This window comes from Thermobia domestica, chromosome 2, assembly GCF_964235325.1.
Source record: "Thermobia domestica chromosome 2, izTheDome1.hap1.1, whole genome shotgun sequence".
Classification (NCBI taxonomy): Eukaryota; Metazoa; Arthropoda; class Insecta; order Zygentoma; family Lepismatidae; genus Thermobia; species Thermobia domestica.
Window position 1 is genome coordinate 291,254,812 of NC_137455.1, and position 25,610 is coordinate 291,280,421.

At 35.7% G+C, this 25,610-nt stretch overlaps 2 protein-coding genes across 4 annotated transcripts in view; one reads left to right on the forward strand and one right to left on the reverse strand.

Moving 5' to 3' along the window:
- LOC145678572 (telomerase protein component 1-like) overlaps positions 1 to 25,610 on the forward strand; it is a 556,234-nt gene that overhangs the window by 133,471 nt on the left and 397,153 nt on the right. The window lies entirely within an intron of this gene.
- Positions 1 to 25,610, reverse strand: part of LOC145678573 (uncharacterized) — a 124,895-nt gene that overhangs the window by 33,786 nt on the left and 65,499 nt on the right. Inside the window, exons 2-3 of the mRNA XM_081748881.1 lie at positions 18,013 to 18,284; positions 817 to 1,080 (exon numbers count right to left, since the gene is read on the reverse strand). Of these exons, the coding sequence (XP_081605007.1) occupies positions 817 to 1,080; positions 18,013 to 18,279 (531 nt within the window). The 5' untranslated portion in view covers positions 18,280 to 18,284. The remainder of the gene's footprint in view (positions 1 to 816; positions 1,081 to 18,012; positions 18,285 to 25,610) is intronic.

Here is a 25,610-nt window from a genome sequence, read left to right on the forward strand (position 1 = left end):
CTACACGCTACATCTATGTATAAATGTAATAATTAAGTATAGCAGAATATTAATTCTTCGCTCTTCGCATACCATAATTAACCATGACATGGTATGGTATTTCTTTTTCCATATTGAAAAGAAAAAAAAAACAAGGCTTATTTTCCTGTATTCTAAGTGAGAACAGAAATTGATGTAGTTAAAAAGTACTGGTAATTTTCAGTTTCAAGAAAATTAGAATTTCTACAACTTAGTGAAGCAATTGAGAACCAAGCTTACAGGCGGATATAAGTAATGAGTAGCACATTATCTTAATGCAAATCATAATCCACACGCTTGCCACCATTCTCAGCACAGTTTCTGAAATTCTATCAAACGTCCTTGAATTCCTTTTAACTTGTGAAGATCGTTACCATCATTGAAGTAGTTATTCTTTGCCAAAGATACCAGATTCAATATTTTCACGGCATGTACTTCATATTTCAAAATTCCTCGTGTGACAAAGTTTATGAAATTGAAACCAGTGATCTTAATACTTTTTTTTTTCCGCCGGCACCTTTTCCCAGCCCAGAATCTGGAAAATATCAGAAAATAGTTCTGCCATTGTTCCCAAACTTCTACATGATAATATACGTGTATCTATTTGAGGATTCATAATGATTAAATAACATTATGTTTTACAAGATCTTCATGATTTTCTCTCTCTCTCTCTCTCTCTCTCTTGATATAAATCACATATGATTCTTTATGTGCAATATGATAACAAACTGCATACTCCTAAACGTTTACCCATCGTTTAAAATAAGTAATGAAGATACATTTCTAGTGATCACATACCTGTAAATTAGAACATCCTCTAAAGATGCCTTCCTCGATGCCCTTGATGGTATTTCCTGTGAGATCAATCCGTTTTAGTTGCTTCAGCCCATGGAATTCTGAAGTGGAGAAAATTGGATTGAGGTGGTCTCCCAGAAGATTGTTAGCCAGTCGTAATTCTTCCAGTGTATCTTCCACCCCTGCCAGGAGCCGGTCTGTCAGGCGGCGAAGGGAGTTCTCGGAGAAGTCGAGGTGTCGCAGAGGGAGATCACTTGCCGTAAACGCCTATTAAAAAATAATTAGTAATTACTTTCAAAATTATTGATTATTAACAGTATTTACAGCAGTGAAGAGAATCAGTCTTAAAACAATTTGATTTTTAAAGCTTGTCCCTGTTGATGTAGGTCAAAACACGATAAATCGTTTCACCATTTCATTACTCTGTCTTGCATCATGTAATTTTCGATGTATCAAATGATTTTTTTTTTTTTTAAAGAACATTCAAAGATGAATTTTCAGAAAATACGAAAGTTGGAAGAATTTCCTTCAAGCTAAATGTTGAACATTCTAACCCTCGGTGCAGGAAAACCAAGTTCGACACCGAGTAAGTTTCCGATCACACTAAATTGAGATATTCAACCAAACGAATATCGAAGATTCTTAATATGTCACCTGAATGTCCGGACATTGAGTTTTTGGTCACCTTAGTCCGTAAATAACCCTAATGCATTGATATAGAATTATTAGTAGTAAATTATTCATTCCTTCTTTACATGAATTCCTATCTAAGATACTATTTCTCTTTTATGTAGATACCTGTAATATTTCGAATGAGATGATTACATGATATAACGAAATTTAGATCTACGTCTGTGATAGATTACTACCAGAACGGTCACCAATGCGAAATTGGTCTAAACGGAACAACCAGACAAAAAATACTAGATTTTACAGCGGTCAGGTTGGAGAAATCGTGTTAGTTAATTCGAGAACTTGACATCAAAGGTTAGGCAGAATGACTAACAGTTGATTACTGCAGTGTGGAGATCAATGGGAAACTACTATACTATTTTTCCTCACTTTGTCGGGAAGGAAAAAAGGAAACAATGTACAATGTCGTTTGGTGGGTAAGATTTCCTGGAGTTAAAATAAAATATCTCCGCCCATTTGTATCTTTGGCAGGGGGGTATCTTTAGGGAGGACGCCGCAGATAGGTCACAACGCGGGAAAAATAATTGGATAAGCGAGAACATAATAATTAGAATAGAAACATGGAACGTACATACCAAATTATAGTGAGATTTGTTTTTTAAAAATTCAGAGAAAACATGACACGAAATCTAGATTTGTTAGTAATATTTGAAGTTAGGTGGAAAGGTAATTGAAAATTTCAAGCGATGGATTCAGGTTAAGAGAAAGGGATTAGGAAAGATATAGAAATAATTGTTGGTGAGCGCTTAAAGACAAGGAAAAGAGGGTTCCGGCAGTGATACTAGTCGCTAGTTTGTAGATGTATCAATATCAGATCCTTCATAAAAGATAGGTTGAGAATCGCTTCTGATAGATCCAGATGCCGGCTATTATGATCAAGGATATAATGTAAAATAAGAACAGTTAAAGAATGTTCCATTTTTAGTCGGACAAAATAAGAATATTGATTTTATATTGATTTTAGGGGAGGGATTCCAGTCCTAATGCATTTTTTCGTCTGTTATTCAAAAGCCATGCTCATAATATTTGCATTCCGAAAAAGGAAAATTCCTTAGTGTCATAAATAAATCCCATACTTTGTAAAGACAATGTAATGCTACTAATGCAATTTTAATTCTTAAAAACTCAGGTATTATTTTCACTTTAAATCAGTTATTCATAAACCATTAAAACAAGAACTTTTAAGTAAAAAGAAAAATAAGTGACGTGATTGTTGTAAAAACAGAGTAGTGAACAAAAAAGCGCCTTTCATGATGATTCGATTTACTGAACACAAGTCATATTTTCTGCCATATATTTTCTTTTTGCTCTTTTTCTTTTTCTTCGTAAATTATAACTTGTTTGAAAGAAATGCTATATTAAATGTTAAATACTTCGTGATCAACATGACATGGTCTGCAATTTAGCACAATTTGTATCTTGAAATTGTACTAATAAGAATTGCACTTATTAGTTAAATAGTTTTTAAAATTATATAATGAAAATACTATGGGAAGAAGCAGTTATTGCTACTCACGGGATGGCCTTGCGTGAATAAGTTTATTATCATACTATTAATGGTGTCAGGAATATGATTCTGTTTAATGAGTGACCTTTAGAAAAATATTTCATGTTGCTAAACATTAATTTAGCTATCGTTTTTTATTACGGATTTTGTTTATGCATCTTACTTCGACTTTCGAATAAAACTCATTAAGCGACTTCGTTGGGGTTACCAAACGTCTTCTTTAACGTAAGCATGTTCTCTAGAAATGGTCCGGGTTTTTAGAAAATTTACTTTTTTTTGGGGGGGAGGGGGTTTACAGACAGCTCCTCCAACTTAAGATTCGTAATATTTCCATAATCGATATTGTAGTAGTTCAGTTGTATACATCGTATTTTCTCACCAAGAGCGTTATTTGGAGGAGTGGGCATGGTGGCATTACTGTTTCTTGCTATGGCATTAACAGATTTTTTGTAGAATAAAGGTAACCAAGAAAGTTCTGTCGCTTTTTGTGGAGGTGTGTGTTCAATTGGTCCGGAGATAAGGCGAAGGTCCGTAGTTGGGTGTGGGTATATCCAACATACTAGCTGGTTATGGCAGTTCAGTTACAGCGTGAACTTGCGTTCGGACAGAGTGAACATGGGACTTCCACTGATCTTCATAAGGGCGTGTATGCTGTACGAGTTCAAACTGGGGTCAAACGCCGCTGCAGCGGGGCGGAAGATATGCCAAACCTTTGGTGAAGGTGTCGTGACTACATAGACAGTGCAGCGGTCGTTTAACAAGTTTGAGGACGGTGACGAAACATTCGAAGACGCACCATGTGCCGGAAGACCAACACATGTACAAAATGAAGAGCTGCAGGCAGCAGTTAAGGCGAACACACAGGCAGGCAGGCGATGTGAGGAACTGGGACTACAGTGCAGTATGGAGAAGCCATTCGGCAGCAACTCCATCAACTTGCACAAGCACTACAAGTTGAATCGTTGGTTCCGACATGATTTGACTCCGAGCCAGAAGGCAACGCGAGCAGACACCTGTGTTTCTTTGCTGTCTCGTCTTGGGAGGAGCCATTTCTCGACAGGGTGTTCACATGTGATGAGAAGTGTGTCGTGTACGAAGCTTCACGGCGCCGTCATCATTGGTTAGCATCCCATGAACCGGTTCCAAAACAGCCGAAACCAGCACTGCACCAGAAGAAGGTCCTCCTATGTGTTTGGTGGACCTCTCGTGGCATCGTGCATCGGGAACTGCTACCAGTTGGTCAGTGCATCAATGCAACTGTGTACTGTCAGCAGTTGAGCAGTGTTCAAGAAAAACTCAAAACTCTGGAGGCAGCACTTCTGAATCGCTAAGGAGTCCTCCTGTTACAGGACAACGCTAAGCCTCACGTAGCTAGGAAGATCCGAGACACCATTCTAGGCCTTGGATGGGAAACACTATTGCATCCGCAATACTCCCCGAACATTGCACCGTCCGATCACCTTGTCCATTCCTTGGACAATCACCTTAGAGGACGCAGTTCAAATCCCTAGTAGAGGTGCAAAATTCACTTGTTACCTTCTTCGCTTCCCGGCCGACCAAATTCTACCGCGATGGAATCCATGGCCTTCCAGAACGTTAGCAGAAGGTCGTCGATTCTGATGGTGGCTATTTTTGATGTTCCAGGTACGTCTTAGGTGACATATTGATGTTCGAAGGTGGTGGGTAAAAAAGCGAAGAACTTTCTTGGTTACCTTTATAATACAAATTTTGTAATGGTATCTAAAAATGTTTATCATATGGTAACCCTAGACTTTGATCGATGTATTATACATCTGCAGCCTTTGATGGATTTATAAGGGATACTTCTCTTGAAATGGAGAACCATTAGAGAAGAGTCACGTACGTATTTGATTCAGGGGAAAGCTACATTACTGAAAATTTTTAACATCTTTGAAACCAACTTACATAAGATCTCTCCTAACTGGCAACAACGGACTCTACCATTTTCGAATACAAGATTTTGCTGGATAATTGAATATATACTGTGTATTTCGATCTGTTGACTTCTCTTTGTTGTTTCTCCAGCAATTCAAGCTTTGATTTAAGTGTGGAACATTTCTCTTTAGTTTTGCAGGAGTTGCCAAAGCAGTACCACGTAAACAAATATTTTAAAATGTCTTTTTATGTAAACTCAGTATAGCAGATTACAGTGAACTATTTGCGAATGAAGTTTGTTGGCGCCAGTTCCAGCCGCGTAACGTATAAAAGAACTCATGTGATCTCTCTTAGACACTGAGCCGCTTAGAGTAGGTCAGCGGTCCTCAAACTATGACTCGCCACAGTTTATTGTGATCATTAAATTGTAACATTTACTAAGTAAATCATTCAAAATAATAATCAGTTGTTTTTATACGACCAATTAATAAATACAATAACTGACAAACCTAATGAAATTTAACATTTTAACTGTAATTAAATATATGAGATTAATCCCAAAAACTTACAATAAATGACATACCCGGTACATAGATAATTCACATAATGAAATTAAACATTATAATTATAATTAATGAGATTTATGTAGCTGTAACTTCCCACTGACAATTATTTGCAGTTGTGGATCAAGGGTACTAGTGGAAAATATCAGCAGTGACTTCAAATGCTCATCACAGTTAACTTGGATCTGTAAATTATATATATTCAGTTTGGAGAAAGTTTTTTCACACAGATAAGTAGTTCCGAAAGTGGAAAGAATGGCATGAGAATTTATGCAACTGATCAAACTGTGTGAGTGGAAGACTCCTAAAAAATTCCAGCAATGATGAATTTAAAGTTTGCAAATCAATCATTTCCATTTAAAGTTATGAGACAAGGACTTCTATGACAATTTAAAAGAATGTTGAAAAATCTTGATGTGGTTTGCAGTTGCATCAAAATCTGAAAAATGAGAATGAAAATTTATTTTTAAAGCATCCAAAGCTTCATTTGCAGAATCTGCCGGAAATGGAGTCTCAGTTTGCTGCTGAATGTTTGACTTTTATTAAAATGCGTGAAACATTTTTTTCTTCCTGTTGGGATTGAAGCAAAACAATTATTTGTCAAAAGAACTTAATGTTTATGTATAAATCAGGCAGATACTAGTTTTGTCTTTGTAATTTTAAATTAAGGTCATTCATCTGTATAAAATGCTACTTCTATAACCATTCATTCTATAACCCAGCCAGAAGACAATTCTTTTCATTCAAGAAAATTTCGATAATTGTTCGGAGCTCAGAATATAGCTTAGAGGTTTTCTGCAGCTAAGCCACCGTACTGCAGTATAATATGGTAAGTAATTTTCTCCAGCCCCTTCAATAAACTCGCGGAATCGACGATAATTGAGAGCCTGTGATCTGATATAATTAACATCTGGCATGACTGGCTTTAAACTTGTAACACATCCAAGCGTTTTCCGCACAAAGACTGCTCATGGATGGTGCATTGTACTATTAATGGTTTCGAATCACCTTCATTTTCTGCGGTATTGGATACGCGAGCAACGCCACGTTTTTTGCCACAGCTTTTTGCCACCATCAGTAGTGGTACACTTTAATTTTTTCCATTAAAGATTGTTTTTCAGAACAGCATTTTCAACTCTAAAAATATCTTTCCCAGTGGTTGTGCCGTGAATGTATGAATGTCAAGAAGCTTCTCATATACTTCATAATTTTTATCTATCCCTAGAATAAAAAGTAACATCAGAGCAATATCTGAAACATCTGTTGACTCATCCAGGGCCAAAGAGAACCACTCGTATTTTTGTCAGACAATTGATTTAATATATTTTTCTACAATATCATCTACTCTTCGAGCCACAATGTTTTCTAACTGATGTTTTCAAATAAGTTAGCTTTTCCTGAACACGTTTCTTGTGCTGCTGCAATCATGCGATCCTTGATTAATTCGTCGTCAGTAAATGGTTTCCCATGTTTCGCTATTGAACGAACCACGCGAAAACTAACATGAGTTGCTGCTTCTTGTTCAACATTGACTTTCTTAAACAACTGCTGAGATTTCAAAGATTCATTTTGTTCTAATCGTAAGCTTCCTGTACATACGGAGAAATTCTGAGAATGTTTAGTCTCATAATGACGTTTTATATTGTATTCTTTGAGGAGTGATATTGTTTCATTGCAAATTACACACATTACCTTATTCTTATTACTTGGTTCGATCATGAAATATTGATATTCTTATTGTTCTTTAAATGTTCTGCATTCACTAACTATCTTTCGTTTCTTTTCCATATTTATACAAATCCGCACGTAATTTCAAATTACGATAATGCTAATTAATATCATTACAAGCCGAGGTTCTGACTAAATAGAATGCACTGTTTTATCTACTCACAACTAAACACTGTATTTTCACTAAGAAACTGTAGTCACAAAACACACTAGTCGCTCTATATCTCACTTTTCGATAGCACTTGTCGCTTCGAATTCAAAATGTGGAACTATCCAACTCTCATTCGTTTCCCATATTTATACCATATGTTATACCATATGTTCTCGGTGCGTAGAACATATTAAAAAACGATTGAAAACACTCGAATCTTCCAAACAAGCGATCACACAGCAGAACTTTTCCAGAACATGCTTAGTTCTTTTATTCGTTACAATATGGTGCTGTATACGAAAGTTGATTCATTTATATTAAGCCGAAGTCAATATGTAACTGTACCGCAAATGCGCAACCTATCACCGTAATATTGTCACGAGGCAAGCAACAGTATCTCGTTACTCACATAGTAGAGCAGTGTGGTCGAGGATAGTCTGATACCGAAGAAACCAAAGGGATTTTGGAAAGGGTTCATTGTGGCCCTTTCGGACTTTTAAGGTCGCATCTTAGGAATGTATAGTTCGATTCCCGGCGGGAGCTCAGGTGGTTCGGATTCCACGTTAATCAGTAGGTCCACGTCTCACATAGCCTCGCTGCTGAAAGGGACGCTAAACTAAAATCAACTCAACTCTTAGGAACGTATAGTGCGTAATTTTCGTGTAAGTCGTGCCACTGTGAATCGTATTAATGTGCGGCCCAGAGTTTTGGGCCCACCAGGCAGAAGCGAGCAACTAAAAACCGGCCTCCCATAAAGAGGCCCCCGCGGGTATTGCGTGTGATTCGGCAGTATATGCATTCGAAAAAAAAATATTACAGTTTCTTAATAGGTGTCCTTAGTGCTTTCGATTAGTGTATGAACCATCTTTCACTTCGATATATAATCTCCCTCTCTTCCCTTGTTAGTGGAGAAGTCAGTGTGGCCCTTAGGCTAAAATTTTGAAAACCCTTGGAGTGAAGTATTATGTGAAACGTTCATTCTACACTTGCCTGCCTAAGATGAATCGGCAGAGTACGAAAATGTCGTTGTTGTGATATTCCTGTTATGAGAGATTGTACTGTGGACTTTTCACGTAGTTATCCGATAGAAACTTAATTACTTCAAATTTTGGAAATCTTTTGAGCAAATTCATAATTGATTTTTGCAAGTTTCTGAAGAAATTTGAAGAAAACTATGTAAAATATTGGATTAATCATATCATATCTGCAGATAAATGTGTTGAATATCCTGTCTCTGATCCTGATGTAACATTTTGTTCGAAATGTTTGTTATCAGTGATATGTAGCAGTGTCACAGTGTACACCACGTGAAGGAGTCTGGTTTGTCACAATGTACACAACGAAAACCCCTCACCTTGCATTGCTCACTGAAAACTTTAGTAAGATGAACAAATATTTGAAAAAATATATATATATATATATATATATATATATATATATATATATATATATATATATATATATATATATATTTAAGTCTTTAGATTTTCGAGTAGAAAATAATTTCATTTTAGCGTTGTGTTCCACTGAAAGATTCGTATTTTGCAACTTGAATATTACACTAACCCGCTAATCTCAATAGCACTGCGATTAGTTTATGAAGCAAAGATGATATCCATGATTATCCCCCAAAGGAATACATAGGAGATCGATTTCTGATTGTCTCTATCTTGAAATCAACTGGATAAATCACGTTCATCAACGAACTTTGTTCCTAACTGTTGATCCTCTATGTCGTAGACAAAATAGATGGTGATCCATCATGTTGTTCTTGAGATTCTCTGGTTCCCAGACAGAATAAATATTAAAGGAGTTTTTGGTAAATTAAACCTCTTAAAAATTAGATTAGCTTCGTATTAAAAATACTGCAAATTTCTTTGTAATTGTTAATGGTGTTGAGTATCTATACCATCTATATTTTCCAGCCCATTGATTTCCATTAACTACTTTTTATTTTCGTTGAAGTGAACTGAAATTTTTATAATGTGATTTTACTGATTTCTTCTTCTAGTCTTAAATGAGCGTTACATATAAATGTAACATTAAATTAAATTTGATTATTAAATGTTAAGTAGTAGCAGAATGTAATTTTCATGGAGTAAGGAGTAACATATTTGAAGAAGATATTAGTCAAATCAAGCAGTTAAAATTACCGTTCATCTAGAAGAAAACAGAAAAATGATTCCGCATTTAAATCAATGGGCTAAAAAACATAGATGGCTCAGTTATTCAAGCCTGGTAAACAATTTACCAATTTAAAATTACTTTTTATGGTGCTGTGTATGTAGCTAAATATAAATAAATGTTGTAATCTTATCTCAGGTCAGCAATCTCTTGATTCGTTTCATGCAGGTTTCCACGCTTCCCTATTCTTCCTGGGCCAGATTTTTAAAAAATTTCTTTGTAGTTTTTCTTCCCTATAGCTCATACTAATTTGTCCGTATTTTTTAATTGCTCCCTTTCTCTCTCTATTTTTTTTTCTTCTGCAGTTCCCTCGGTAGCTACTAACGAGATTCTTCCTTGTTTCATAATGTGTCCAATCATCCTATCTGGTCTTTTCGAAATATTCTTCAATATATTTTTTTCCTTTTCTTACCATTTCCAATACTTTCTAATATGATACCTTGTGTGTCCATCTAGTGTTCGTAATTCTTCTATAGCATCACATTTCACAGGCTTCCATGCCCCGTTTTTCATCTTCTAGTGTACATGTCTCATACTCATACAATGCCACACTCCATATGTATGCTTCCAGCAGCCTTTTCTTCAGTTGTACACTGATGATTCCTGTTAAAATCTTCTTTCTTCAAACACCTTCTTCGCCTGTACTACTTTGGATCGTACATCTTGTTTGCACCTGTTATCGCCCGTTATTTTGCTCCCTAAGTACGGAATTCCTCCACCTCTTCAATCAAATGATCTATTATGATCATAATTTTTCTTGTTGTTTGTGTTCTAGCGCATCTCGTAACTTTTGTTTTGTTCTCATTAATTTTCATGTTGAATTTGCTGCTAAGTAGCTCTGGCATACCGTTTAGACCTCTTGTCTAATTTTTTCTCTGTCTGCTAACACTACGATAGTGTTCACAAACCTAAGCATGTGTATTTTCTGCACATGAACAGTTTTTCTATGCTGTTAATGTCCTTGATTTGCTTGATGATTTCCTTGATGGATGATTGCTTCTGTAATGTAGAGATTAAATTAAACAAAATTGGTAACAATGAGCATCCTTGTTTAACCCCTTTCGGAATTGCTGCCTCTCTTCTCTCTCCTTCTGCTTTAGTTGTTGCTTTCCGTTCTTTGTACAGGTTATATATTATTCTTCGCTCCTTGTAGTTTATTCCTGCTTCATAGAATTTTGAACGTTTTGTTCTATTCTACATTACCAAACGCCTTTTCCAGATTCACAAATACTACGTAAGTTGCTTTTCTCACTCGAATTCTTTCTTCTAGCAAACTTCTTAATTCCAGTATTGCTTCCTTCGTTTCTATTTTCTTTCTGAATCCAAACTGATCATGTGCTAGTATTACTTCCATCTTGGATTCCAATCTTCTATGGAATATTTGTCAAGATTTTTGAAGCATGCATAATTAGGTGCTTTGATTCTCTCATTTATCAGCACCTACTGTTTTTGGTATTGCCACTATCTTGCTGGTCTGCAAGTCTGTAGGTACCTGCCCTTCTTCATAAATGTTAATTTATATAATCTGTCCTGAACTTTCTATCCCGCACTTTATAAGATTTCTGCTGGTATCTCATGTACACTCATGTCAAATGATTGTTGCATATCTATAACTGTCTTCTTGTAAATATATAATTTGATAATGATTTTGCAGGGTATTTTTAATACTGATACTATGTGTATAATCGAGACATGTATATTTGTGGTAAATTTCATAGGAAAAGAATTATAAATACGAAAATTAGAGTGAGTGAAACAAAATGTTGCTAAATGGACAAGAAAGTTTTATTTTCGTTTTATTGTTGTTATTTGCTGCTCTTTTGACATGAAATTTGCCACATACATGTCTTTGCCGATTATACACATACTATTATAAGGAATACCGAGCGAATTCGTTATCAAATTATTGTTACAACATATTTATAGACATGCGACAATAATTTTGGACATATATGTACATATAGAGCTTTTCTATGCTGTACGTCTTGTAATACTTTGGCGTACTCGGATGTGAGTATGAAGTGTCATCTTGCCTCTTCTTCTACTTCCTGCATTCTATCTAATTCTTCTAATTGCTTGTCGCTGCCATAGAGCCTTTCTAAATATTTCTTCCATGTTTTCATTTTATTTTGAGCTTCAGTTATGGATCTTACTTCTTTATCTTTCAGTGCATAGATCTTTAGTCTCCGTGGTTTGAAGATAATATTAACCTTCTTATAAGCCACATCTACTCTTCCTGTATACATTCTTTCCTTGCTATCTTTTCTTTTTGACCCAATACTTGCTTTGCAGTGGTAAACAGTCAAGTTTTTATGAATGACCATTCCTTGTTAATTCCTTCCTTCGTTGGTTCTTCGCTCTCTCATCTACTGTTTTTCTCGTATAACTTTATTGAATTTCTTTGTTCTTTAGCTTGCCTTATGAAATCTTCCATTTTTCTTTTTCTGTTTTCAAACTTCTTAAATTTCAACTCACTCTTCATCATGACTAAGTTATGGTCACTGCCCACATCCGCTCCTGGGTAAGTTTCACAGTTCTTAATTTGGTTTCTTAGTCTTTCCTTAACGAATGTATAATCTGTTACCTTTGTAAATCTCCTGGTATTTTCCACATATAAATTCTTCACTTATGTTTCTTGAACAAAGTATTTGCTACTACTACTAGGTTGTTCTTTCTTTTATTGCGCGTTCCTAGTCCATATTTTCCTATTGTTTTCTGTTCTGTGCCTTCTACGATCCCATTCTAATCTCCAACCGTAATAGAATTTTCATTTTGTACGTCTTTTATGATTTATATAACTCATAAACTTGCTCTAATTGCTCATCATCGTGTGCTGTCATTGGCATAACTACCTGGATAGTAGTTACCGTATATCTCATGGTTTCGTTGCTAGTTTTACTGCTATGGTTCTGTCGTTAACTATGTTGTAACTTCTTACTCGTCGTTCTATCTTCTCCATACCCGAGTTAATAATTCTTTATTCATTATATAATATGACGTAAGTCTTGACATATTTTGTATTAAATCCCTGTTACGTTAAGCAAATTTAATCATTTATCAACTGTTTATGTAATCACAGTTCCTAAATACATGATACAATTATGTTAGTGTTCAAATTAATTAATTAATTAGAAGAGTTTTGCATTAGTTCGTATTTTCTAATTTGTGTAGGATATAGACAAATGGTAGCCCTTATTTTCGCTACGTCTCACGTATTACAGAATCTGTGGGAACCTTATACCGCCATTGTGTAGAATGGCTGTTGATTTAATCTTTTTGTTTTAAAGGCGTCACAGCTCCTGGGTTAGATCGTGAATTTTCTCTTTGTACTGTACATCAAAGGAATTTTATATGTGCTACCCACCCACACCTGACAACCGAAAATTATATCAACTGAAGCTTAGTGTACGAGACAGACATAATATTTTGCATACTTCCCTTTTCTTTCATATGCTAATTCAACCCATGTAACGGACACATTTTTCGTACGAAAAAGAAAAAAAAAGAAGAAAATAATACATGTTTACTCAAATCGTGTTATATGTTACATTACACGGATGGTAAATTGCGAAAATTTTTGCTCAATATAGCTCATACTAACTGGGTTTTGAACAGTGTTTTTTCTTTTTAAAATCGTGTTTTCAAAAATGCATGTGTCTTATGAAAGCTCTTACTGTGGCGTTATGGCAGAGTATTTGAGGAAGATGTAATATGCACTTGGCTATAGATTTACGGCAGTAATTTACATATTTTGATTCAGAAATTGTATATTTATACATGATTAACTGAATAAATCACGGCAGATTGAATGTTCGTTTTACGCACTTCAATATATGATGAGTAAGTTGAAAAAAATTACCAGAAATGAGGATCCATAAAGTCTTCTTTCTTTCCTTCCAGTCCCATCATTTTCCCCTTTCATATCTACTGCTTATTCTATAAGAACACCGTGCAAATTGCAAGCTTCTTTCGTGTATTTTTGTGTTTGATACTTAATTATATTTCTTAAAGTAATTTTCCCGCCTATTTTTCTTTGCTAATTTTATAAATATTAATGCAAATAAGCCCAAAATAATCACAAAAACCTATTTGGTTCTTTAATAGTAACCATCAAGTGTTGATTCAGGTCTTAATAATTACATCAGAATTGTGTTCAAAACATTGGGAGATTTTTTGAAAATATACTGTAGCTGCAATAAGTCGAAGGTTAGATTTTGTGAATACAATGTAGTTGTTAACCAGTCTCGTGCAGATAACTGAATTCTCAGGCAAAGAACTGTTCTTAAACGCAAAGGCATATACTTCAAAATACAGTAATAGGTGACAATAAATCTATAACATATAATTGCAGTACTTGTCTACTCTTAATTCCACGAAAACTTGCAACTTACATATACAAGTGACCATTTCCACGTATTAACATGTTTCATATGTGAAATAGATGCGCGTAATTTTACTATAAAATTACATGGCGAAAGCATTTTATCTGATCTCAAACTGTTATCGTCGAATATACACGGTTAAAAGACCACTCTCATTGGCCAAATTAAAATGACAACGATTTATCCCTTTACATGCGACGTCGCCTTCGTCTCCGTGGCGAAGCCGGAAGAACACGCGCCTACGGATCATAGAGTTGGTGGTTCGGGGTACTTTTTTTAGTGTTTTTTTAGACTCCTTTAACGTAAAGAAATCACGCATATAGGCGATTTAACATATTTTGGGGGAGTAATTTTGTGGTTCATTGGCGTTTCGTCGCGTCTCTGCCGCTATAATTTTCAAAACGGAAGTGGGGCCACAGCGGATCGTCGCTGCAGGACACCCAATTTTTGCTGAGAGGTCGCTAGTTGCCCATCGCTGATCCATCGACGCTTTCGGCATGGGGTAGCTTAAGTTTCAGGTTGTTTACATTATAAGTTTTCTTACATTTCACTAAAACAAAACTTTCATACAAAATAACGTAATAAACATAAAATATTATAAAAAGTACGTTTTGAGTGCGCGGGCCATACATTACGTCTTCGTGGGCCAACGGATAGAGATTTTTATTTCTCCAATATGGAGTAGACTGGATAAATTGTTGAGCTCGACAATCTGCAATGCATATTAATGGCTCGTGAAAGAATATAAGTATAAAGAAATACCCGACGAGATATATTTAAACTGTATTTTCACGTAACATTAGCCTCGATGCTCAAGCAGGGCGTTAAACTTGCTCATATTTAAATGCTACAACAACATCCGCTAATATTGCTTCTTTCACTCGTTTTCAACAATTTACTGTGACAATTTAGACTTGAATTCTCTTGACTACTGTTTCGACATAGCACTTCCTATTTTATTATGACTGAAAAAAGAGTTTTACAACTATGAAATATAAAAGTGTGCAATTTGCTGAAGACACTTCGCACCAAGTGTTCCCCTTTTAATTAACAGCGATGTCTTAGAGTAGTGGGATAAGTTAGTTTCACATACTGGTGGTTCTGGGATCGATTCCCGTTGGGTAATTAAAGGAAATTTTTGTCATTTGTAATATTGATACTTCCAATGTAAGACAACATGGAAAAAATCAATTTCTCTCGGTCTTAGTAGTGTTGAGACACTGTCTTCAGTGTACTCGCAATAGAAAAGTCACCTACGAAACACGACTACAAGATGACGTCAGCCGTATCAATCTTGATTCGTACTGTCTGGGAACGTAACGTTTTTAGTGTACAATTGATGAATACGTAAGGGATATCGTTAGTATGGGTCAAAAATACGTCTGATCAGAAACAAAAGTTATTGTTTCCCAGCAATTGCTTATTATAAGTTTCTACTACTACTACTACTGCTAGAAATATTAATGTTTTAAGCAATTCACTATTTCAGATACGTTCCATATCAACAGGACTTGACATTCGATCAAAAACTTGATAAAATATGTGTTGCCAAGTCTCGACTTTCTAATAATAATAATAATAATAATAATAATAATAATAATAATAATAATAATAAAGGAATAACAGAATTACAATACCAGTTACGTAAACAATATCTTCCAATTAAGAAAAATAATTGCCACGACGAGATTCGAACTCGGGTCTCTACCATACGAATTGCATGCTTTGCCAGTTACCACAAATTCCTCATACAAAGATAAAAAAATAAACTAGTTGTTACGGAAGATACAAACAGAACTTTCTATTTCTACACGTGTTGCTACACTTCAAAGAATGCGAAAATAATGTCTGCCGTCTTTTCTTCTTTGGAAATTAGGAGTTAAGGTGACGAAGAATAGTAATGTAAATCGGGACCATCGTTAAAAACGATGAGATAGCCTCAACTTGAAAAAGGTTTCGTGATATTTTCCTCGTTGACGAAGGTCTATATAACTTGTTTTCGAGTTACAGAAGGAAGTCACGAGTAAGTCAGTGTAACAGTCACATAAGAACGTCTCCTTATACTATCATTAATATTTTGTGTATGATGTTACATGCAACGATTTTAACTAGCTAATAGTTTGAGCGGAAGCTAGGTAAGTGGTTAGCGCATTGAACTTCTATTCGGCGGACCCGGGTTCAAATACCGGCCAGGTTCAAACTTTTTCAATTTCAATATATACTAAATGTGACAAGCAAGATGTCTCCAGAAAGGAAAAGATGTTGGAATGAGGAGAATTGGAGAATTTCTGTTTATGGAGGCATTGTTTTACAAACTTATTTCCAGCAGTTCTAGCTTTGATATTTTCACCTACTTTCAAACATTTTCTGACTCATGCTTGGTCAGTATTTTATTTCTCTAAACATACAGTGTGTAAAGGAATAATTCATTACATACACAGCAATATTGAGAATAATATATGGTGTTCATTGGACAACACAATCCGAAACATAGAGATTCATCTTAGAATGGAGAACTGTTTCGTTAGTCATCTACGTATTTTACAATTTTACCTGCATAAACACCTGGTTCAGGGCTACCAACTGTTGTCAGTGCCGAGAAAAGTTTCGTGTAAGTTGGGTTGTATCTGTCCTGGCGTTCTCGCAACTGCAAATTATCTGGACCCCATGTAATGTAGTTAATGTAATGAAGAGTACTACTGGGGGGGGTGATACTTTTGCTGGTGGCTGTACAATGTATGTACCACCCTATATGAATGCAGAAGTTTCCTCTATAACAGCATTTTATTTTATACTACATTTCAATGGTATTTTAAGGTAATCTTCGTTTTAATGCGACCTTGATTTCACTGATATCTTCGATTTTGTCAAACGTTATTATTGACAACTACAGATCTTTCAGGTGCGCGTGGTCGCTCATTCAATCTCAACTCGCGCAAAATGAGCTTTATGGTTGACAAATATCGTATGAGTAGGTTTCTCGTTTCATCCCATTTATTCATTTCATCATTCTGCTCATTATCGCCATCACAGTTTTCGTTAGTCTCGGAGTATAACTCTGAGCCGCTAAACAAACAAACAAACAAACAAGTAAATCTTTCACTCATAGATGGCTACTTTGAGATGAGCTCTATCGTAGAGTCTTAATTTAGCGTTTTTACAATAAATTCATTATTTATCTATAATAATTCAGGTAGTAACACCGTAAATGCTCTAAATGGAATGAAAAAAAAAGCAACCGAATATATTATACATTTTCGTTAGATCGTATCAATCTTCATAAGATAATGCAAAATATTTTTGCTGAATTGTCTCCCTGACGCTTCGTTTTTTTTATTATTTTTTATTTCTGTTTCTTTGCATCTTATGCCTGTGTATTTTGAATCGTTTTAAAGCTGTATGTTTACAATGAAAGCATGTATCAGACACTAATAAATTAATGAATAATTTTAATGTCCATATAAATACACAAGAGAGTTTCGTTTCAGCAACTATGATAGTTCCTCAAAGTATGAGGATGTAATAATGAAAGACGGGCTCGAATTCCGTTCATGGCATAGCTATTTTTTCTGCATTCATCTCATTATCATCGTTTCTCTTTAAAAGAAAGAAAGGGTGGAAGATTGCCTCACATCAGTGGCGTTCGCAGAATTTCGTCAAGAGAGTTCCGAGGATTCACTTTCATATTTCAGGACGAGCGTGATTTTTGTATATCGGTCTAATATAATAAATATTTTCCATAATATCTAGCTTAAGGCTGTTTAAACACCGAATTCCTTTCCTTGGGTACGCCACTGCCTCACCTTGATTTTGGAGTTGGGAGCTTTTACTTCGCTCCAGCACTTTCTTTTCGTTTCCTTTATATTAAAGGGAATACCGAAAAACTTTTAACATGGTAAGGAAGAAGGACGGGAGATGGAATATATTCGTGGGATGTGAATCCATTCTTATTATATCTGATACTTATCGTTAGACAGACACAGGATAGGGTCGTTGTATAAAACTTGCCCTACTTAAGTAGTATAGCATAGTTGGAAATCTAAGTAAAACACTTGAAAGAATAGAAGGATTATACAAATTAATTTTCACACATACCTGTGTTGGAAGATTTTGATGGCCAGCGTTTCTCTGAGAAAAAGAATGAATTGGCGCCCTATAGGGGAGTACCGGGAAGTCTCCCCCAAAGACCACCCCATCACAGTCCATGATTATTCCATTATCTCCATCTATCCCACACCAACAGGTAACAGGAAGATTGGTGGCTACGTCAGTGCATGGTCGAAATCCTTCGCGTTTGGCAAGGATCGCCAGCGACGCCGCAAACCAGGAAAACAGGGCCACCGACCATTGCCAACTCCCCATGGTTTCTGTAAGAACGAAAAGGAAAGAATAATTTTGATCATATTTGCAGAATGCTTACAAAAAGTACATGCAGACAAATATGTACAGAAAATTAATTACGTATAATAGAGGTTTCCAACGACTAAAGAAATTCTGAAAATTTCATTGAAGTAATCTCCATATTCTGCAATTGTTCAAAAGAATACATTATATCACCTTTCAAATATATATTACTATGCAATTTTGTCGAGTAATGTGTGTTTCAGGTGGCTGATACGCAGTATGTGATGTAGAATAAATTCCTATTGACCTATTTTTGATTTCCACAGAACAATCTATACCACTGTCCCATCCTTGTTTACTTGGCGTCCCCCTTGATAAACCTTGCATACTACACGCCCCCCCTCATCCCTCGTCCTTTTCGCTCGTTGGCCATACATGGCTTTCGGCTGATTCCTTCTACTTCAAGTATAGCATTGAATTCTCAAATCTTCAATATTATTATTACTATTAATAATTATTATAATTATAATATCCTGTTCTCATGAGTTAATATTTGTTTTTAGCAAGACTTGTGCATACCATTGTACTGCAGTATTAATATTACTGCCGCATTATTTTGAAGGACAACATGCGCTAACAAAATTTGAAAAGGGGTGTTGTCAGACTTGAAAGGTGGGGATCATATAATAATAATAATATAGGAAAGTAGATCAAGTGGCTTATCGTTTCAAAGGCCTTGTTGGAAGAAACAGTTCAATACCAATTCGGGTTCCTAGGTGACATATTAAAACGGCAGCCAAAACCAGTTGCTACCCTCCGAATCAGAGAAACGGCAGAAAATATGAAACAATGGCGAGACTGACTGTCAGGATGGTGCAACGTATAGAATATGTCATATATCATTGCCTTATTTCTTTCGCTCTCGTAATTCACAAAATAACATGGGATGAACAAGGCTTATGGTCTCTGCGGTTACTTGACTTACAAAAATAATCCATGACCACTGGACGAAGAGTAGATTGAAATTAATGTTATTGCGGAAGGTATTCCAGAACATGTTTCTACTCCTTCAACTGAGCTTACGTATTGATAGAAACAATTTTCAGCACCTGATATAGAGATAAATATGTGCATTTGTGATTTGCATGTAGAGAACGCATGGGAAGGGTAACCGGGTCCTAATATGGCGATTTGTGGGTCACTCTGTACTTGCTTTCAGCCTTAATGTTTTTCGTGAAGGCATGATTTTCACATGATCCTTGTTCACGTATGTGAGATCTCAGTTTAATGTAATACTACCAGAACAAGCTATTTTAAAAATAAATAAGTGTAATAAAATGCGTATATCACTTCTCTTGATTGACTTCAGAATGCCAATAAATAAATGGTCTTAAATGAATTATTTCTAATTACGGAATAAATCAGCTAAGTATAGCAGTCTTATTTGTCAGTATAAATTAAGTGGATTGAAATTAAATGGACCAGACTTTGCAAATTATTTGGGATTGTTTAATGCTTAAATCCGTTGTACGTTCAGTTTATTCATGTATTATTGTAAATTATTGGTAACTCTCACCGTCTAGTAGCTAGGCGCGCAGCTTTTTAGCACGTCGTGCTGGGTTCGATCCACTGTGGGAGAGGAATCTTGAACGAATTACGGTGGTTCGGATTCCACTTTAAGCCATAGATTCCACGTCTCATATAGTCTCGGTGCTAAAAAGGAACGCTAAATGTCAACAAACAAACGAACAAACAGTGTTCATTGTTTGTGGTAAATGACATAAGAGAGAATGAGTACTATTGAATGTCTTACATAATGTTTTTATGAGAGTAAAATTTAAAGAGCCCGTTGTAAAAGGACTAAATCACTGAGTATATACATAACAAGTATCTTAAATGAGTTAGTGAGGTCATCTGATAAATTGAGTGTTGATTCATCATTATTAAGAAGTAATTGCACGACAACTAAGAGTACACAACTAAACTGATAAGTAGGAAGAGTTTGTGTACTTTTTTTGAATGGGAGATTAGAAACAATCAACAGATTCCGCATCTGATTTTGTGGCTTTGTTTGTCTTGGGAACCAGAGAACCTGGCGGAGGAAAGTCTACTAGCTCTTGGCCACAGTCATTGCATACTTTGTGTAATGATCTCAGAATAGCTCGAGGGCTTCCGGGTTTTCTTAATGGTAACCGCTAATGGAACCAAATTACAGGTTTCATCGATGGTGCTGCAAGAAATGTCTTCACAGTAATAACATCATCATTTCCTTGAGCTATTTTATTAGATTTTGATAGCAAAGATTGACCAAAAGAATGTAGTGCAATTTAACGATAAGTTAGATTTTTTTTCTCTCCAGAAAGCAAACTGGATGTGTATCAGTAGTTTTTAGAAGCTCTGTTATTTTTATTATTTTTTTTTTATTATGTAGAAGATCTGTGCTTGGTATTACACTAGAATTCATATATGCTGAATACTTTTGTATATATGCGTATGAAATCATGATGGGTGTGTATCAGAAATGTAAAAAACACTCATTAATAAAGAATTCATGATGCTCTTAAACACAACACGCTAAATTGGCATTTAACTTACTACGACAAAATTCGGTGTTTTATCGACCTGGAAGACAAAGAACTTGGCTCAAATCTTGCCGAAGAGTATTACTTGAGATATATCATTCGGGATAGTCAAATATGATTTGTTCATTCCAATACGAGAATTTGAATCCGTAATAATGATATGTTTAAATTGTTTCAGAGTAATTTGTCTTTAAGGTAATGGAAACGGCCAATATGAGAAAAAAGCTATTTTCGAACGCGATTGTTCACTTTTAGTTCAAAATGTGCCAATTGATGCACCTCTGAAGCATACTTGTGTGAGACATGGAAGGTCATTGTTTTGTGTCTGTTCATCAAAAATTTAAAACGGTTCTAAAGTGAGAAAGCTCTTGCAATAAACTACAATATATTATAAAGTTGTACCAAGATCTCCTACAGGATTATTAAACATAGTAGGCTATATAATAAAACACAAAGAAAAATTACTATTAACTTTATATTCAGCGTAACAGCTCTGTAACAGATCTTAGTGTAAAACATGAAGCATTCGGGTGGGAAAGCATTCTAACATTCTCTCATTGGCACTTGAAATAATTGGACTCAATATTCGTAATCAGAGAGTAAATTTAGCGTGACGAAATCAAATCCATAAGAAATGTGCCCTTTTCTCCATTAAGTATGCTGGTATTATTCAGTACCCTTACTTCGCACGATTATAATTACTTTTGGGTTTTCCTTGAACTGCGCAAATATGAAAATTAAAAAAAAAAGAAAAAAACATTGTACTCTCATTTCATCTTCATTGAGGCTTTTTTCTTCGGCTATTATTATTATTATTATTATTATTATTATTATTATACGAATTAGAGAAGTTCGTGTGCATTAATTTGATATTAATATTGCTATCAATATTCGTAAGCAAATCAATTCGACAAAAGAGTAAATGCTACCTCGATATATACAATTGTAGGCTATATAGTTATCTATAAGTCAAACTATAGTCTAGTAGGCTATATAAAATAATGGAAACACTTACATACTGATAATCTTTGTAAATTAGTAACAGTGAACATTCGTGCATTGTGATTGTTTTGTATTAATGCTGTGTTGAGTAATGGTGAGTAGTACGGGAAATTACGTAGTATACATTCGTGTATATAATACACCACACGTTGGTAGTGCAAAATGGGACACTTTTCCGATTTTCAAAGAGGACAAGTCGTGGGTGCACAGTTTGTTAGAGAATGCATATTGAAGATTGCTAGTACATTGGGTCTTTCTAGAATAGTGTTCAAGCTGATAGTGACATACGGAATTTAAGGCAGTACATCATCCGAGAAGTGAACAGTGGACGGAAACCGAAACTGGGCGAGATGGATGACCGAACATTAAAGAGAAGTGTCACAAAGAACCGAATGACTGATGCAGTATTCAGAACTGCGACCTGTTTCTACATATATAGTTCAAAGCAAGCTGCATAACTTCAGCATCCATGATCGAGTTGTGATTTCAAAACCTCCAATCATTGCCACCAACGTGGTAGCGCGAAAAAAATGATACGGAGAACATAAAACATGTAAAACTGATAATTAAGGTTAAAATTAAAAAAGAATATATGGTTCGATGAGTCATATTTTCTCCTATTTCCAATAACGGCCTAAAGAGGCATTTATTTATTACGGACTCCTAAAGAAGCGTATTGGATTAACTGGCTAATATGTGAATTTTGTTCTGGAAAGCAAGAATGTCATTAAGGTATATGGAAAATTGATATACTATGGATAACGTAGATAGAGCTTTGTGTAGCACAGTGGTTAGCACGTGTGTCTGTTTTGCACGTTTCTCAATTCAATTTCTAATAGTACAGAGTTTTTAACGTTGAGTCAACATCGTGAGGCAACTGGGAGGTTAGGGGCCGCGGTGGCTCAGTGGTGGAGCGTTCACCTCTGGTGCTTGGGGTCTCGGTTCGATCCCAGCCCCCGCCAAGTGAACTTTGTGGTGGACAAACACCGTGTGCGTGGGTCTTCTCGGGGGTTCTCCCATTTCCTCCCACTTTCTTCATTCCACCATTTCATTCATTACTCATCATCACCATCTCCTTTAGCCTAACCGGCATAACCGTGGGACGTAAAACTCAAAGATTTCATTTATTTATTTTTTGCAACTGGGAGGTTATTTAAATTAAGAAGTAGCTAACTCCGGTCTACAACATCAGAAATAATCTAGTTTGGATCGGTGTTGTGACTGTTTCCTATATTCCAGTATCATGTACAAAATAGTTTACATTAATATTTAACAACTATAAAGCTTCTGACACATACTAGCATGTGTTCCTTTATTGGTTTTTATTCCTGATTTTAAGAATTATATTTGTTCTACTGAGTGGCGTATTTACGATTTTGTTTCGGGAGGGGCTTTGCTAACTTTCGGGGTGGGGGTGGGGGCTGTACAATGGAAATGTAAAAATTCTGCCAGATATTTCATTTACTTTACTATACTAAGTAAGATTTCGGGGGGGGGGGCTTAAGCCCGGAAGCCTCCCCCCTAATACGCCACTGGTTCTACTATTGTTTGTTAGTTTATTGAAGTTCAGCATCCCTTTTCAGCACCACTATATGAAATGTGGATCTACAGTGTAAAGTGTAATCCAAACTACCGTAATGCTTTCAAAGTTCAAGATACTCCCATCGGGAATCGAACCCGGACCATGTGCATGAAAAACGCATGTGCTAACTACTAGATCAGCGGAAAGACTATACTACTATTAATTGAAATTAAAAACATAGTTAATGCAATTGAGTAACAGTGCATTTATGTATCATGAATGTTAAAACAGTATATGATTATATAATTGTGAGCTTAAATAATACTCGTGCTTTTACAGAAATGGAAGTTAAGTACGATTTTGTTTGTTTTCGCAATCGAGAATACTTTTAACTATATCCATATGAAATTCCGTGTTCTTACGAGAAGTAGCCTACAGAAACAAAGGCAAAGGCGTAGCCCAGGCTTAAGAGTTTTGATTGTGGCAGCAGGTCACCCAGTGCCACGACACTCTTATTCAACGGAATGTCATGAAGCAAAGCGAGGACATGCCAGTCACGAAGGTTCGCTGGGAAAGTTTTCGCTCAGACCTCTACTGCAGGCTGGATACAGTAAACTACATAGTATTTCACTCTCGTAGCTAAACATTGATCTAGTTCACTCCACAAAAATCAGAGAAGGAATTTTCTTATGTGGTGGTCCGAGACAAAAGAGGACATTTGTAACACATGTACCTGTTCATAGTCAGGATTTTAAAGGACGTTTTAATTCATGTTTGGATGTAGGTAACAATTAATAAAAGATGTCTTCGTATGGAATACAAAATAGGGTAGCACGCATTTCTCTGGTTTCAGTTTTAGATGGACTCTGAAATGATTCTAGAGTAGAAGTACAATATATGGGTGTTGATCTGTTTTTTTTTTTTTTTTTTTTTTGTTTGTTTCTGGTTTGTCCGATTCTTGTAGTTGCCTCTCCTGATATTAATTATGTACTCATTTTATATGAAACTCAGTAACTTTGTTCTCTTAAGTGTCTTCACTACAGCGAAATTAAACTACCGCTAATTTTAGAGTTTTTCGGTAGCATCTTCAAAACAAATAAAACTATTCGAAAAGCAGAAACGTAGTGAACTAGACAATACGATTATGCATGTGATACTTTTACCACAATTCACCTATCTGCTTTTGGTATGCCGCTATTTACAGAACTCGCAAAAAATGCTAAATCTATTTACAGTTGTAAATCGAAACCAGATAGATGAGTTGTGATTACGGTATCACATGCAAATCGTATAGTCTAGTTCACTTCGTTTCTACTTTCCGAATATTTTTATTTGTTTTGAAGATATTACAGAAAAACTCTAACATTAGCGGTAGTTTAATTTCACTGTAATGGAGACCCTTAATGACAACACGCAGGAATGTTTGATTTGTTATTGATCTCAATACTAGATACACAATAATAGTATGTAATAAATTGCTAGATGTGTTAGGAGGAATAAGAATGCTGTTAAGGCTCTTCGCTTTGCTCAACCCTATTATTTTGAATTTTAGTGAATAACTTCAAAGCAGTGAAGAACATCAATAATTTAGAAAGTGAGCCGGATAGTATCTACAAAAGGAACTGCATGAAGTGATAATTGTTCTCAAGACCTTTGATATAACGTATAAATTAGGATGCCCAATTATGACGTCATAAACTATGCACCCAAATTTCGGGTCTACAAGGAAGGGTTTTGAAAGCAGTATTGCACCTTATTCAATAGCACTTTGTAAATAGTACCTGACAGTAGCGTACCTAGAAACTAATTAAGGGGGAACTCACACGCGCGTATATATAATATAGCGCATATAGGCAGAATATATAGCCTTATGCATCAAATTGGATTAGTATTATAAAGGTAACAAGAAAGTTCTGTCGTTTTTTCACGCATCACCTTCGAACATCGATATGTCACCTAAGACGTACCTGGAAGATCAAAAATAGTCCTCTTCAGAACCGACGACCTTCTGCCAACGTTCTGGAAGGCCATGGATTCCATTGCGATAGAAATTGGTGGGCCGTAAAGTGAAGAAGCTTTCAAGTGCATTTTGTACCTCTACTAGGGATTTGAACTGGCGTCCTCTAAGGTGATTGTCCAAGAAACAGAGCAGGTGATGATCGGACGGTGCAATGTCCGAGCAGTATGGTGGATGCTATACTGTTTCCCATCCAAGGCCTAGAATGGTGTCCTGGGTCATCCTA